Genomic DNA, 17192 nt, shown 5'->3' on the forward strand with positions numbered 1-17192 from the left:
ACAAGTGTAACCTGCATATCACAGTCTATGTTTGAACACCCTATGTATGTTGGCTCTACCACATTTCAGCAAGCATTGCATATACTCACTTTTTAATATTAATATCATTTTAAATCACTCTTAGCATTCTTGGTTTAAAGATATGTTATGTGTTAAATCGTTATTCAAGATTGGAATTTGGATCATCAGTCAATATTTAATTCAAATGATTTTTTGATATGTAAGGTTGTAGCCTTTACATCTACAACATTCTGACTGCCTATCTATAAATATCTATGCATTGTAACCAGGTGTGGACACACTTATTTTATATTTTCTTTTCAATAATTGAAATAGGTTCATATTTTATTATTCTAATTGTTTAATGTTTTTAGCCCTTATTATTTGACTGGAATATAATATATGTAATGCTTAAAGTCTCACCCACTCATAAACGATTTACCCACAGTGTTGTTAGATTTTAAATGTAGGTCATCGATAAATAATGTAGACTTTTTAGTGGAAGCTCTATTTAATACATCATTTGTTACAGTATACTTGTGTGTCAACAAAAGGTTGAAAAGTAAGACACCTGTACAAGGGTCAATCAAATTTAGCAAGAGAAATGGAACACTAATATAATTAATGTCTACCATTTGGACTTAAGATAATGTTCTATAAATAAAGAAATTATACAAATTATGCCTCAATGTAATAGTAGAGTAGATGTGTGTAAATGAGTTTTGTCAGTCGCAGAAAATTCAAGATGAATTATCTTACAGTAATCAATATACAAAAGGAAATCGAAAAACATGGAATATTTTAGGTTTTAGCTAAGGTACAGTCAATATATATCAAAGAAAAATTCACTCTTTAGTAAGTAAGATATAGGATTTATTATTATTATTCCAGTCAGATACTTCATGATGGAATATGGTCTATAAGTAATTTAAAGCAAGAATATTACTGTATGTCAAGAAAAGGTAATAAAAAAGGAAACGTAGTATCTTAAATTAAACTCAAAAGTATTAGAGAGAATAGAAAGACCATTAAAGTATTTAGTTAGATCAGAGAGAAGATGAAATGATCAAACTGGCATTAGCCATTCCTATGTAATTAATCCCTATTCACATTTCAACAATAATCTCCAACATGCAAAAGGTCAATTATGAAATGTTTTCGCATCTTCGCAAGAGTTGAACAAACAGAATATACATTTCAGAACGTAATCAGACGTCTTTTCTTTAATTTAGCTTTTTGTAAATATAGAAATTGCAATTCTAAGAAAACGTTTTGTGTTTTATGTATTTTCTTTGGCAGAGCATGACGTCAATGATTAACAGTCTCAATGCAAAGTAATTTTCCTTCTAAGATATTTGTCAAAATCATTTTTCAAAAACATGTTTTTACAAAATTGTCTATGACTTTGATGATTTTTACCATTAATACCCTCTAGCAGTTTACTGTGGTGGTAAGGTGTATTAAGTTGCCATCTATTCAAGATCATATGCTAACAAGTCAACTTACTAGATGCAACTTCATCAAGGCCTGCTTCATTTGAAGTCTATAACTTCCTACTTTGTTTATTGCAGATTACTTGTGTAATTGATTGCAATGTCTATGATGCCACTCAAAACAAAACAAAAATATTGTGTATACTTAAAAGTAGCATTATTATAAATGCCAACCTTATGTCAATGGCTACCAGATGTGTCTATGTAGATGGTTACTTGTGGCAGTACCAGTTCTTATTTTTTATTTTATAGCGAACGATTAAAATGAAAAAGTATAGGATTTCTGGTTTGAAACGGACACAATAAAAAAAGAGTATATACTTATTCCTAAACAGAATCTGAAAAGTTTATAATAAATTTTCAATCCATTGTGCAATGTCAAAGCTTCTATGACCCGTTTTTAGGCTACATTCATGTGCATTCCTATCAACATACAACATCCACATATCTCATCCACCAATAAAAGATTTCTTATATTTTTTAACTAGGCCAGCCTAAAATAAAATCCACACCAGGAGGCAGGTCTACTTACCTCATATCCCATTTGATGGAATTTATGAGCAGTTGGCAAAAACTTGGGCTGGAAACTCTTCTGGATTCCAATCATGATGGTTTTCTTTGGAATTTTAAAACCAGTTGACATGATTGCTTTCAGGAAAGCAGTGTGGATATTTGAGCCATAACATGCAACCTACAAAGATCATTCCATATGTAAAACCTCTAATACAAATAAGGTACTGTACATGGTACATTTTTTCTTGATGTCTTTAAGCATATGTGGCCAAGGATTACCAATAGTATATAAACCACTGTCATATCAGGTGGTAATCCCCAGATACAGGGGCTATTTTGTGAACTAGATCACTGGGGTAACCCCCTATCCGTCTCGAATGATGAACTTGGTTCTTTTAACTGCAAAGGGGGTTAAAACTACGGTATAGTCCTTATCCGAGAAGACTTGTTCCACCACCAGAACTAAGAGCAAGTTCACCTTGAACCCTTACTGGTATTGCTAAGGTAAGCGGCACCCCCTTAACGGCTAGGTTTTCCTTGATAAATTTGTTGTAAAAGAGTAGATTTATTGTGAGGAAAAATAATAATCAGAAGGGAGTATCATTATCATACAGGTCTTGGAAATGCAACTGTTACCAAAGAAAAAAATTTGGCATTTTAGATTAACCATAATAAAATCAAAGCTAATAAATAATCAAAGAGAGCAGTAAATATACCTCTCCTGTTGAAGCCATCTCGCATCTCAGTAATGGATCTGCATCACGCAGTCTGGGCCATGAAAACATTGGAGCCTAAAATAGAAATTTATAAATAAGCTTTCACACATTAATTTGTAAGTGTTTTATAATTTCCACAAAGGGATTCGTCTATACACATTTTCAACAATAGTACAGTTTTGTAGAGCTATTGAATGTTTTTAGTTTATTTCTTCTTTGTGACCTTTTCAGTACAAGGCCGTTTTTAAATACCCCTTCCCTACAATTTGTGACGTTTTGTAAAAATAATACATATATATTACTTTAAAAACATTAAACTAGGTCATTCCTTGTCTTAAATGTACATTTTATGGTAAAGTATGGTAAAGTATGATAAAAAGTGAGAAACAATGCACGTAGCTAGTGGCGAATGACCTTTTGTGGATGGTCTTTAGGCCTAGCCTAGCTAGGCTTAGTTTTTGTAGGCCTAGCTGGTAAACATCGGTAACGTACGAACATCGTACGGTAGCTATATACCTAGCCTGACGTTGTATAGTTGCTGTATTAATTGTCTTTCTATTTTTGCCAGACTCTGTTGATACAAATTTGGGAAAACCCGGTAATTTTGCTGAAAAGTTAGAAGTCTTCCATTTGTTTTAGCCTCACGATCGATCAAAAAGTGGGTGAATTACAGAAGAAAAACAAAAATATCAATCTGCAAGCAATGCATTTTGGGATTTATAGCGGGCCGCTATAATTATTAGAATCGACTTATTTTTCACATTTTTAACATACAGTATTATTTTTAAATTAAATATAGTTTGTGATCTTAAATTAGATCTAAAAAACGTAGGGAAGAGGTCTTTAAGTTAAGTGTTTAAAAATAGTGCAATGTACGTCCATAGGATCAATAACCCATCCAAAGAAAGTCAAGTATTTTGGATACAAGCCATATGGCACAGCCTCTTGCATGCTGATCCGATAATATTTTACCCTTATGCCATACCACCCTCTAATATCATTACCTTGATTCCAACATAGCCCTTGGGAATGAATGGATGGTCAAGTGTTGGTAAGAGGCTAGTGTCAATTGCTTCTCCCACCATTATCTTTGTTGCTGTGTCAATGAAATCACAGTTGATGGTCTTTGAAACAAATGGGAATGACCGGGATGCTCGCAAGTTGCATTCAATGACCTGAAAGATAATATTAATTCAATTCTGGGTCTTCATAACTTAAAAACAAAACTCCAAATGTACAATATTTCCTTTGGGGTTTCCTACATCAATCAATAGACTTCAAAATTGCAGTGTTTTGTTGTGAAAATCAATTCATTAGACCAGATTTTACCCCAGAAGCTTAGATACACCAACCTGCAATTGCCCTTAAGTTCTTTGCAGGGTAAATAAAATATTTGACATAGTCTAGACAACTGATGTTCCTAATATGGAATCACATGTTATCTGGTAGTAAACTACAAAATTGTGATGATTGTATATTTTATTATTATTCTTTTATAATACATTAGAAACTACTGTTACATACTTTGGATGCATAAAATTCAATGTTTTCAAAACGGAAATTTGAGAATGTCGATGGTGTACTAAATACCTTACTGTGCAGAATACAAACATATTACCATTGAAGTTTAACTCTGAAACTAAGATATACTTTATTTCATTGGTGCCTCTAACTTACCATTACATCATTATCTTTGGCCAAGAACTGCATATTGAAGGGTCCAGATATTTGAAATCTTCTTGCTATTTTTTTAGTGGCATCTCTCACCTATACAAATATTTAACAATAGATAATAAATAATATTAATATAATACAATAAAACTCCTCCTTTGAGACACCCCTATTAAATGGACACTTTTCTGTGAAACGAAGGGAAATATATATGTTCAACCCCTATTCAGGGGATGCCCCTATTAAGGTTTCTACTAGGTGAGGAAGTTTATAATAAAACAATCTCTCATTTTGACTTTTCAATTTAATTTTAAAGGGTGGAGTTGTGGCCTGGTGGTTATGATGCTTGGCTGCCAATCCAAGGGTCCTGGGTTCAAGTCCTGTCATATGTCAGGATTTTTTCTAATGACAATTTACAACTCCACTCCCAAAGACTTGTAATAAAGACTTTGTTTATGTAGAGCATTGTGTGTATATGTTTGTCTCGTGAACGGATTGCCACCTTTAAGAAGGATAGTGATTGAATTTGCTTATGGTTATCCTTGGCAATTTGCCTAAATATATAAATTTAAAAAAATAAAAAATCAATTTTGGACACTGGTTAACGATTCTGGATTTAGCAAAGTATTTATTTATTCTTTCTTTCCACTGGATTGCATTTTCTGTAACGTAGTGCTGCTTTTCAAAAAGGTTTAAAAGGAAAGATAAAATATACATAACACATGAAGCTTGACGAATGCATTGGTCCCTTATGTTATAGTAACATAGGAACCAAAAAAAAAGCATATCAAATTTGAAAGATATATACAGTTACATTTTCTTTTGTATAAAAGACATTACATATATACAATGAAAAATAAAAAACTTTATATGCAGGATATCGTAAGGATTTCACTGACCTTCTGCAGGGCATCTTTACCAATAGTCTGTGTTGGCAGGATCAATGTGGCATCACCAGAATGTACACCAGCATTCTCAACATGCTCTGTGATGGCATGACAAACAACCTGGCAAATGTGTAAATCATGTTAATTAGATTCTCAAAAAATTTCATCTGGTTCCTAAAAATATAGATGATGCGCGAATCACTGAGCCATGACGAATGACAGATGGTAATCACAGAGTCATTTGCATATACCAAGGCTACTGAAAATAGCCGAAACGTAGCAAGTGAGTACTTGATAATTGGTTTATCGAAAGTTAAATTGTTCATACAACATGTTAATTAGGCTGTTCAAGAATGAAGTACTAAATTTATGCGCAAAGATATTTATAGTAGTGATATGCTTAAATATAGTATTTGTATGACATCATCATGTCCATATATGAGCACCGTTGTTTTGTCCCATAAAGTTTGATAGTGTAGACAGAGCTTAATGAGTACAACTTTAAATTGACTAATAACTTGTATCTGTTTAAACTTTTATAAAACTTTCATACCACCCCTTTCTTTGCTACAGCGTCCATTTCGATTTCTCTGGCACCTTCTACAAATTTAGTTATTACTACTGGATGTTCTTGTGAGACTCTTGATGCTTCCTCCAAGAATTTCCGGAGTTGGTCTGGCCCGTAAGCTACATTCATTGCAGAGCCACTGAAAATGTTTGTAAAATCAATAATAAAGCATATGATGTATACAAAACAAGATATAAATAAAATTCAGTTTTAAGCATAGAGAAGAATATTGTTGGTACAGTAGATACATATTATGAGTGAGGGAAAAGCAGTTATATTTTGAGTCAAATAGATGAGTGGTTAAGGCAGGGGCGGTGTTTACTGTACCTAAAGAGCCAACAATATTGGCATGGGTTCGATACCGACTCGCTTCTAGTTGGTGGAACAAGTCTTCTCGGATAGGACAATAAACTGTAGGTTCAGTGTACACAGTTATAACCTGTGTGCACTTTAAAGAACATAGTTCATCATTCAAGACAAGTAGGGCGTACTCCAGTGAACTGTTTCACAACATAGCCCCTGATAGGACAGTGATTAATTTACTATTGGTAATCCTTGGTCACATGTACCAAAGAATATATATCACAAGAATGAGTAATCCGCGATTTTCCCTGTAACAGTAATATTGTCCATGTGGTAGGGCGCCGTCATAAGTGAGGATGTATCTGGGATGTATACAACGGTTTCACTAATCAAAGGCTGGACCACCGGTAGTATTTTCATGATAAAAAATGTTATCAACTACATGCCAACATCATGTTAAATGCTGTTTGGATATTTAATTGTTCGTTTTGTGCAATTTATTTAGTAAAAACTGCCGTATAAACAGTTCGCTTTATCAACCGGGCGCTACGATAGCGTGACCGGGCGTGTTGGTGTTTACGCGTTTTCACGAAGGATAGTTTAATAATATTCCTATATTTAACTTGTTTCTGGTAAAACAAATAAATGTTAATGATATTTAACATTTTATCCTATTAATAACATGTATTTTATACTAATTTATATCATAAAAACAATACTTAATTTACCGGGCGTAGAGTAGTACACGGCAATGGTAAAGAATAGGCTGTGCTGAGTAACGATTCGTTGATTTTTGGTGTTGCTGTGTTAGGCCTTTTTTGTGAACTAATTTAGCATGTTAGTAAATAATTGTCTGTAAAAGTGAATGTACACTAGTTTGTTAATAAATATGTATTATAAAATAGTTTACAATTGCAAAATATATTATCATTCATAATTCTATTTAATGTGACATGTATAATATCTATTAAATCAAGTCTTATTTAGTATGTATACATCCGCCCTTATGAGGGCGGGCATCACTCTCTGGAGCTCTCTGTTACAAATTTCTCATGCAAAAATCGCGGAATACTCATTCTTGTGATATATATTCTTTGCATGTACCTAAAGACATATAATACAAATTAAAATATGCGAGCATAATTAGCAGGAACATGAACAAAAACAATATGGAAGAAGAAATGAGATGAATATAAGAATATGTCACCACAAAGGACAAAGAAATTCTTTATTTCTTCAGGGAGAAAGTACATAAGAAGGCTTCAGGTTGACATGGAATAGGGGAGCAAGTATAGTGACTCCCTCATAAAGAAAGGGAATTTGTGACACTGTGTTATTCTTACCTAAGTACATAAGAAGGCCGAAGAAAACAAGGATAACCAACAGGGCTTCAGGTTGACAGGGAATAGGGGAGCAGGTATAGTGACTCCCTCATGAACAAAGTGAATTTGTGACACTGTGTTATTCTTACCTAAGTACATAAGAAGGCCGAAGAAAACAAGGATAACCAACAGGGCTTCAGGTTGACAGGGAATAGGGGAGCAGGTATAGTGACTCCCTCATAAAGAAAGGGAATTTGTGACACTGTGTTATTCTTACCTAAGTACATAAGAAGGCCGAAGAAAACAAGGATAACCAACAGGGCTTCAGGGTGACATGGAATAGGGGAGCAGGTATAGTGACTCCCTCATAAAGAAAGGGAATTTGTGACACTGTGTTATTCTTACCTAAGTACATAAGAAGGCCGAAGAAAACAAGGATAACCAACAGGGCTTCAGGTTGACAGGGAATAGGGGAGCAGGTATAGTGACTCCCTCATGAACAAAGTGAATTTGTGACACTGTGTTATTCTTACCTAAGTACATAAGAAGGCCGAAGAAAACAAGGATAACCAACAGGGCTTCAGGTTGACAGGGAATAGGGGAGCAGGTATAGTGACTCCCTCATGAACAAAGTGAATTTGTGACACTGTGTTATTCTTACCTAAGTACATAAGAAGGCCGAAGAAAACAAGGATAACCAACAGGGCTTCAGGTTGACAGGGAATAGGGGAGCAGGTATAGTGACTCCCTCATGAACAAAGTGAATTTGTGACACTGTGTTATTCTTACCTAAGTACATAAGAAGGCCGAAGAAAACAAGGATAACCAACAGGGCTTCAGGTTGACAGGGAATAGGGGAGCAGGTATAGTGACTCCCTCATGAACAAAGTGAATTTGTGACACTTTGTTATTCTTACCTAAGTACATAAGAAGGCCGAAGAAAACAAGGATAACCAACAGGGCTTCAGGTTGACAGGGAATAGGGGAGCAGGTATAGTGACTCCCTCATGAACAAAGTGAATTTGTGACACTGTGTTATTCTTACCTAAGTACATAAGAAGGCCGAAGAAAACAAGGATAACCAACAGGGCTTCAGGTTGACAGGGAATAGGGGAGCAGGTATAGTGACTCCCTCATGAACAAAGTGAATTTGTGACACTGTGTTATTCTTACCTAAGTACATAAGAAGGCCGAAGAAAACAAGGATAACCAACAGGGCTTCAGGTTGACAGGGAATAGGGGAGCAGGTATAGTGACTCCCTCATGAACAAAGTGAATTTGTGACACTGTGTTATTCTTACCTAAGTACATAAGAAGGCCGAAGAAAACAAGGATAACCAACAGGGCTTCAGGTTGACAGGGAATAGGGGAGCAGGTATAGTGACTCCCTCATAAAGAAAGGGAATTTGTGACACTGTGTTATTCTTACCTAAGTACATAAGAAGGCCGAAGAAAACAAGGATAACCAACAGGGCTTCAGGGTGACATGGAATAGGGGAGCAGGTATAGTGACTCCCTCATAAAGAAAGGGAATTTGTGACACTATGTTATTCTTACCTAAGTACATAAGAAGGCCGAAGAAAACAAGGATAACCAACAGGGCTTCAGGTTGACAGGGAATAGGGGAGCAGGTATAGTGACTCCCTCATGAACAAAGTGAATTTGTGACACTGTGTTATTCTTACCTAAGTACATAAGAAGGCCGAAGAAAACAAGGATAACCAACAGGGCTTCAGGTTGACAGGGAATAGGGGAGCAGGTATAGTGACTCCCTCATAAAGAAAGGGAATTTGTGACACTGTGTTATTCTTACCTAAGTACATAAGAAGGCCGAAGAAAACAAGGATAACCAACAGGGCTTCAGGTTGACAGGGAATAGGGGAGCAGGTATAGTGACTCCCTCATGAACAAAGTGAATTTGTGACACTGTGTTATTCTTACCTAAGTACATAAGAAGGCCGAAGAAAACAAGGATAACCAACAGGGCTTCAGGTTGACAGGGAATAGGGGAGCAGGTATAGTGACTCCCTCATGAACAAAGTGAATTTGTGACACTTTGTTATTCTTACCTAAGTACATAGGAAGGCCGAAGAAGACAAGGATAACCAACACTGGCAGCAAACTCTAATGCCTCATTCTGTAAGAGCAAATAGTAAGTTATTGCCTAGTAGTAGGTGTTGTTATACAGTCTGCATATATAGTTATGCACATTCAATTATGAAAAACACAACACACAAAATAGAAAATTTCAGCACTTTATTTTAAAATGTTTAAGTCCTGAATCCTGTATGCGTCATGAATAACAAATTCACTAAATGGATTCACTATGTCATTGTTGGTCTATATTTTTTTTCTAAATTCATAGATTTTACCCTGAAGGTGGCAGTACTCAATTCAATTCTATTAGCTACCGATGCCATTAAGGGCAAAAATCCAAATAAACGGAAAATACAATTAAGAGCAGTTTTAATATCATCTGGGAGGGCAGAAAAGGGGTTAATATGACCTTATACGGAAAGGTAGAGTATATTTACCAATGATGTCAGGGCTTTCCAAGGAGCTTGGTTGACATCAATTTCATCTAAGATAGCTGAAAATACAGACCTAAGAACAAATACAGATTTTAACAATTGGCAGATTTAAATAAACTGATAACATACTGATGAATGTTTTTCGCATTTTAATACAAATATATCACTCGTTTTGTATGTTGATGGCAACTACAATATCCAATGTACCTTTCTTCAGCAGCATCAATCTGTAGTGGGTTGGTTCCTAGTACATTTACACCATTGTTATAAAGTGGTAAAGCAAGGTTGTTTGGAATTTGCCCACCAACAGATATAACAAGTCCACCACAAGCCTGCAAGAATTTAAAAATAAATTATTAATTATTATTAATATGTATTCAGCAAGAACTAATTTAACAGGAGTATGTAATAGGCATAAGCCTAAACAGACGAACTACTTTTTTACTGCATCATTAAATATATAGTACAATTTAAACAGTCATTGTTATAGATATACTGTACTATAATAAGTACTAGATAGTTATTCATTAGGGAGAGGGGACCACACGACTACGATCAACTATTCGAGGTTTTATGCATTATGCGCTTAAAAGTCCAAATTTATTATTTATCATTATTACTCAAATTTACGCCCCAAAGCAGTCACACATTACACTGGCATTTACAAGAGCGTAAATGCTAGATAATTTATCAAGAAAATATTTATTTCTGTGGTTTTACAAAAATATGTGTTATGATTTATATATCATTTTCATATACCAAATAATATTTGAACTACTACTGTATTAGAATCTTTTATATATGTGGTTTCAAAATAATAACAGATGATTCACTCTATATAGTAAAAAAGAAAATCAAAATAAAAGTCCAGTATACCATAAAAACAAATCATATGTACAGTAATGACTATGAAATGTAAATTTAAGAGATCAGATTTTAAAAATAAAATAAATCTGGAGTAATAGTTTATGATTAAGTAAAAAGTTGATAATATTTCCACTTACTTCACGTTCGTAGATATCCAACACTCGTTCCAGAGACAACTCTTCAAAGTAGAGACGATCGCATTCATCAAAATCTGTGCTGACTGTTTCGGGGTTGTGATTAACAACAACAGTCTTACGCCCCATTTCACGCAGAGATCGAATACATGATACAGCACACCAATCAAATTCAACGCTGCTTCCTAATAACAACACATAAAATGAAATATACTATTGTTTTTTAATATTATAAGAGTATTATATTTAAATTAACAATAACAATTGTATCTATATCATACCGCAAACCACAAACAAACAAACTGTCTCTTACCAATGTGATAAGGTCCGCATCCGAGTACCATCGTGCCATAATCATTAAATTCAACATCATGTTCCTAAATAAAACATAAGGTATGTATCATGAAAATGTCTGTTTTGTCTGTAATATATAATTTAAATTATCATTATATTAAAATCACTTACCATTCCATTGTACGTGTTATATAAATAATTTGTCTTTGCTGGATATTCGGCTGCCATTGTGTCGATCTATAGAAATGCAAAAATATAAACATTATTTTATTTCTTCTTTATACTGGGTGACCTCTTCATTACAAAACTTTTCTCAGTCTCAGAGGGCCCAGTTCATACATAAGTTGGGAACCCCTCATAAAATGTCACAAAATAAACATGAATATTCATTAATCATATCTATAAGGTGTGACATAAGAATTTATCTACAATACGCTAATGCAAAGGTTTCAGTTGAGCTGTCTGTTTAGTTGAATCATTGAGATATTATCTCTATGGTTGAATAGAATAAACTATTGACTTTTCATGTTGATGTATGGGGTTCGAATCCCATGACAAACTTGGGCTACCTTTTACATAAGGTGTCCTAAACTTATGCACAATCAAAAAAATCAAGAAATAGGGCACAGAAAGGTCTCAAACCAATTGCACATGCGATGTCCCCCAGCAACACCCCTTTCCAAAAAATTTAATAAATATTATGACATTGTCCTGGCTATATTCTATATATAATAAACACACCTGAACACAAATCAAACAAAATGTACATACCTGCTTGACCCATGGTGTTATTTCCATTTTATGTCGAAGTTCTCTAGAAGCAATCTCACTGATATCAAGAGTTTGACCAATTTGTTTGTCTGAGAAACCTGCTTGCTTCGCCTGGACCATTAAATCTTTGGGAAATGTTTGGCTGTCAAAAAAAGGTTCAAGATTTATACTAGAAAATGTTCGGGAAGTTTTTAAAATTTTATTTGGCTTATTGTCAGTCGGTGATAGTAATAAAATTTAAATCTTACCCATCATAGCTACAAACTAGGAATCATACCATGCTACCTATTTAGCTTTACATATGGTTTTAAACAATATCTCTACAATTTCATAGTTATATAATCATATAATAATTACCTATAGTACAAGCCCATCTCCTTTTCTAATGAAACGATCCTGTCTAACTTGTGCAGAAACCACTTGTCAATGGCTGTCCATTCATGAATTTTATCTACACCATAACCAAGATGAATTGCCTGTCAAAAAAGAAACATTCAAACATTAAGGGGAAAATAGCAGATCTTACCCTTTGACATTAAATAAAGAAAATAGAGCAACCAACATAAACAAGGACACATAGTAGTACTACAGTAAATCTGAAAAAGAGCAATAGTACCTTTAAAATATTTAAGTATAAATACTATAAGGTCTGTGCGATAGTACTGACATGATTTTTAGGCAAATCAATAGGAAGCGATCATAAAAGCAAGTGTTGATTACCTGTGCAATGGCATGTATTCTGGTATTCGATGGCACTTTAATGGCCTCTTCCAGTTCAGTTGTTAACTCTTTTCCATTTGGAAACTTTGGAGAGAATCCATCGATTGAGGGATGTACCATTCGCAAAGCTTTCTGTAAGCTTTCTTCAAATGTTCGACCAATGGCCATAACCTAGGCAGTAGTAGTAAAAGAAATCACTATTATAACCAATGGCCACAACCTAAGTTAGTATAGTTATCACTAAACTTCTACTATAGAAACCTGTATAAAAATCTCATATTATTATTATTTATTCTTTATACTGGGTAGCCTCTTCAGTCAAAAACTGTTCTCCCAGAGGGTCCAGTGTATATAATTATGATGAGTTTGTGACAGCGGCTGAACCAGATGTGTACACTTGACCTACGGTTTTTAGTCCTTATCCGAGAAGACTCGTTTTACCACCAGAACCATGGAGCGAGTGAACCTTGAACTCTTGCCCTTCTAATAATGAATGTCAGTAATGTATGTTAATACCAGTTTTGAAAATCCTGGCAAATATACGCGTAAAATATACACATTCGTAGTACCCATACAGTATAACGGATATTGCTTTGTGAAATTGAATCAATGGACAAATACTAGACATGAGGAAATAGTTTTAAAACACTCCAGGAAAATTCATGAACTGACCCAGATTCTATGAATAATGAGGTCACGATGAGTGCTTCAATTTATATTGGAGAAATGCTATTTCAATTTATAAACGAATAACCAGTCTACTGCAATTTAATTTATTTATGTTCACCTCGCCAACACTTTTCATGGAACTACCAATCTGTTTTGAAGTTCCTTGGAACCTATCAAGATCCCAGCGTGGAATCTTAGTGACGATGTAGTCCAGGCTAGGCTCAAAGCATGCTGTGGTAGACTCAGTGGTAGCATTCCTGATCTCAGGAAGTGGGATACCAAGGGCTAGCTTGGCTGCTATGAATGCAAGTGGATAACTAAGCAAAAGAAAAATAAAACATAAAAATATAAATCATAATTACATAGACAATGTAAAACTACATTAGCATATATAAAAATAAAACAAATAAATAAATATTAAAATACCATATATTGCATATACCCATATGAATCATGCAACCTCACGGCCAAGACGAAGAAGAACATATGCTATCATAACCAAATCCATCATCTCTAAATTCTTACCCAGTTGCCTTTGACGCCAGGGCTGAGCTTCGGGAAAGTCTAGCATTTACCTCGATGATACAGTATTCCAGTGATTTGGGATGCAAGGCATACTGGATGTTGCACTCTCCAACGATTCCAAGATGGCGGACGGTTTTAATGGCCGTCTCACGCAAAAGATGGTACTCTTCATTCGATAGAGTCTGACTGGGAGCTACTACAATCGAATCACCTAATCATAGAAAGAAAACAGATGAATATGTTGCCAGCCTGTGGTTTATTTAGATGGATAACACATGAAGAAATCATGGAAGACATTTCAGGGAAATACAGACATTTTGTGTCAATGTCTGTTGTTTGGAGCGCAATAGCTACACTTGCATCTTTTTCTTACCTGTATGAATACCAAGAGGGTCAAAGTTCTCCATGTTACAAATTGTCACGCAGTTATCTGCACTGTCTCTGACGACCTCATATTCGACCTCTTTCCAGCCAAGTAGAGATTGCTCAATGAGAACTTGACTAGACAATGCAAGTGCCTAAAATGTGATGAATTGATTACGATGTATATATATAGAAAAGCGGATGGAAAATGAAGCATAGTTATCTACTAAATTTGTGAAAGATTACAAGTAAAATTAAGAGCAATTAATACTAATATAAATAGGTTCTTTAGTAGTGTCAGCATGATGATATGATGTATCTGGTGAGAATTTAATTGAATTGAATAATGGTGGAATGGAACATGCAGGAAATGAAAATACTAAATATTCAATCAATATTCACAAGAATAAATGAATATTCATAAGGAAAGCTTAAAATGAAATGGTAAGCAATATAGCACCTTACCTGTGTCACTATTTTAGTAAGCTGTGGTCTGTCAGGGGCTAGGCCTGAGCCTAATCCTCCCAGAGCATATGCTGCTCTTACCATTACTGGGTAACCAATCTTATCTGCTGCATTTAAGGCATCCTCGAGCTGGAATAGAAGCATAGAAACATGTTATTTAAGATGAAGCAAATAAGATTTAAAAGAGAGAAATTTTATTATGATAAAACACAAACCGTTTCAACTGCTAAGCTTGGAGCTATCTTCTCTCCAATCTCGTTCAATTTATCATTAAATGTTTGACGATCTTCTGTTGCCATAATGGACTCGACCGATGTACCAAGAACCTGTGAAAGAACAGAATAAAAGATCAGACTTATATTGAAAAGTTTAAACGTATGTTTCCAGTAATGATCTTATCCATTGAAAGAAATGGCAACAGCATACAAATGTATGCCAAGATGGACTGAGTCAACAGACTTCATTTCTTTCTGAACAGAGAAAAACATGCACAACAGTACGGACCAGTTTGGGGTCGTGCACGAAAGCCTGTTTGTTACTCTCTTTCTATGGACATCATTTCCTGCAGATACATCGCCCTGGGGATGGACACACATGCAGCAACTGGTCAGGATCCACACTTAGACTGTCCTTCTAGCTGGTCCTTCGCCTTCAATCAACTGGGTTGAACCATATACCCAATCTCTTATCTTATCTATGCTCGGTTGTATGGTGGCGACCAACCGCCAGTATGCTATGAATTAGCAACTGGATATGGCGCAAAATGCAGCACATTCTTCCATTTTATGTGAGGGATGTATTTACCTTAACATCATATTGTTTTAGAATTCCCTTCTTGTGAAGCTCCACTCCACAGTTGAGTGCAGTCTGTCCTCCCATGGATAGCAGGATTCCGTCAGGCTTTTCTCGTTTGATCACATCCTCTACAAAGTCTGGTGTCACAGGGACAAAGTAAACTTTATCTGCTTGTTTCTCACCATACTCATTTGTTTGCACTGATGCAATGTTTGGATTCATTAAGATCGTCTTCACATTTTCTTCCTAAAATCAATGTTATTGTAAAAATGTAAAAATATAACCTAATAAAAAAACTCTTTATATACTAAACTATACAAAAATACATATACAATAACAATCACACATAGACTTCAGGTTTCAAAATACATTAAATGCCAGTTCATTCATTCATTGCTCAGCCATAAGGGCATTTCTTAAAGAAAAAATGTTCTCTTGTAAAGATATAAGGCCTGCGAATTATATTTTAGGAAATTATGAGACAGATAGCTGGAGAGATGGAATGAGACAGTAACCCCTTAGTGATATGGTTCATACACAAAATTCAATATTGATATATATTAAGGGGTTTATTTACATGTTATGTATGTTAAAGTTAAAGTTAATGTTAAATGACGGGTCAAAATGAATATTGTATGTACTGTATGGTATTAGGTATTCTTGTATTTAAACACAAAATTCAAGACACCTGGAAATACATAAGCTAAAACAGACTGTTGGAAATACATATGCTAATGCATAGTACATTGAATATCTCTACAGAATACAACCCTTAGGTAATCAAATAAATAGAACAACATATTTTAATACCCTGACAATATTATATATTATAATGCCTATTGTATACCTTTAATGCTTTAATTGCTTGAGATCCTGAGTAGTCAAACTCACCAGCTTGACCTATAGATAAACCACCAGATCCCAATACAAGCACTTTAGAAATCTAAAAAGTTAATAAATAATACAGTAGGCTAATCAATGATAACATTGTTTAAAATTATAATAGGCTAATCAATGACAACATTGCCTTAAATCATAATAGGCTAATCAATGATAACATTGCCTTAAATTATAATAGGCTAATCTATGATAAATTTGCCTTAAATCATAATAGGCTTATCAACGATAACTTTGCCTTAAATTACAGTATAATAGGCTAATCAATGATATATTGCTATAAATCATAATAGGCTAATCAATGATAAAATTACCTTAAATCATAATAGGCTAATCAATGATCAATTTGCCTTAAATCATAATAGGCTAATCAATGATAAATTTGCCTTAAATCATAATAGGCTAATCAACGATAACATTACCTTAAATCATAATAGGCTAATCAATGATAAAAGTAAGTAAATAAATCGTCAGACTTTTGAGCATAAATGGGGTATTGATGCAAACATTTATTGAATTAAAATTATATTTATGTACCTTTGGTCTTTCTGGCTTCTGCACAGTCATTGAGCTCATTGATGTTGTGAGGTCAGATTTACCAGTCTTAACCATGTCCATAAATGTATCAAATAAAAACTGCAGAAAAACAAAAAAAAATTGAAAAGAAATTGTGTTGCACACCTATCTT

The 17192-nt window shown here is 34.5% G+C and overlaps 1 protein-coding gene across 2 annotated transcripts in view; it reads right to left on the bottom strand.

Annotated features, from left to right (window-relative positions):
• The window catches only part of LOC140040589 (carbamoyl-phosphate synthase [ammonia], mitochondrial-like), a 66004-nt gene that overhangs the window by 19361 nt on the left and 29451 nt on the right, over positions 1–17192 (bottom strand). For both annotated transcript variants that reach the window (XM_072086637.1, XM_072086636.1), the window contains exons 11-33: positions 17042–17140; positions 16455–16550; positions 15617–15853; positions 15028–15138; positions 14813–14941; positions 14358–14502; positions 13985–14195; positions 13578–13776; positions 12791–12961; positions 12428–12546; positions 12071–12212; positions 11471–11536; positions 11319–11382; positions 11009–11190; positions 10212–10336; positions 10008–10077; positions 9543–9610; positions 5834–5987; positions 5293–5400; positions 4400–4489; positions 3727–3897; positions 2723–2797; positions 2026–2184 (exon numbers count right to left, since the gene is read on the bottom strand). In XM_072086637.1, the coding sequence (XP_071942738.1) occupies positions 2026–2184; positions 2723–2797; positions 3727–3897; positions 4400–4489; positions 5293–5400; positions 5834–5987; positions 9543–9610; positions 10008–10077; positions 10212–10336; positions 11009–11190; positions 11319–11382; positions 11471–11536; positions 12071–12212; positions 12428–12546; positions 12791–12961; positions 13578–13776; positions 13985–14195; positions 14358–14502; positions 14813–14941; positions 15028–15138; positions 15617–15853; positions 16455–16550; positions 17042–17140 (2991 nt within the window). The remainder of the gene's footprint in view (positions 1–2025; positions 2185–2722; positions 2798–3726; positions 3898–4399; positions 4490–5292; positions 5401–5833; positions 5988–9542; positions 9611–10007; positions 10078–10211; positions 10337–11008; positions 11191–11318; positions 11383–11470; positions 11537–12070; positions 12213–12427; positions 12547–12790; positions 12962–13577; positions 13777–13984; positions 14196–14357; positions 14503–14812; positions 14942–15027; positions 15139–15616; positions 15854–16454; positions 16551–17041; positions 17141–17192) is intronic.

Source organism: Antedon mediterranea, chromosome 2, assembly GCF_964355755.1.
Source record: "Antedon mediterranea chromosome 2, ecAntMedi1.1, whole genome shotgun sequence".
NCBI classification, from domain to species: domain Eukaryota; kingdom Metazoa; phylum Echinodermata; class Crinoidea; order Comatulida; family Antedonidae; genus Antedon; species Antedon mediterranea.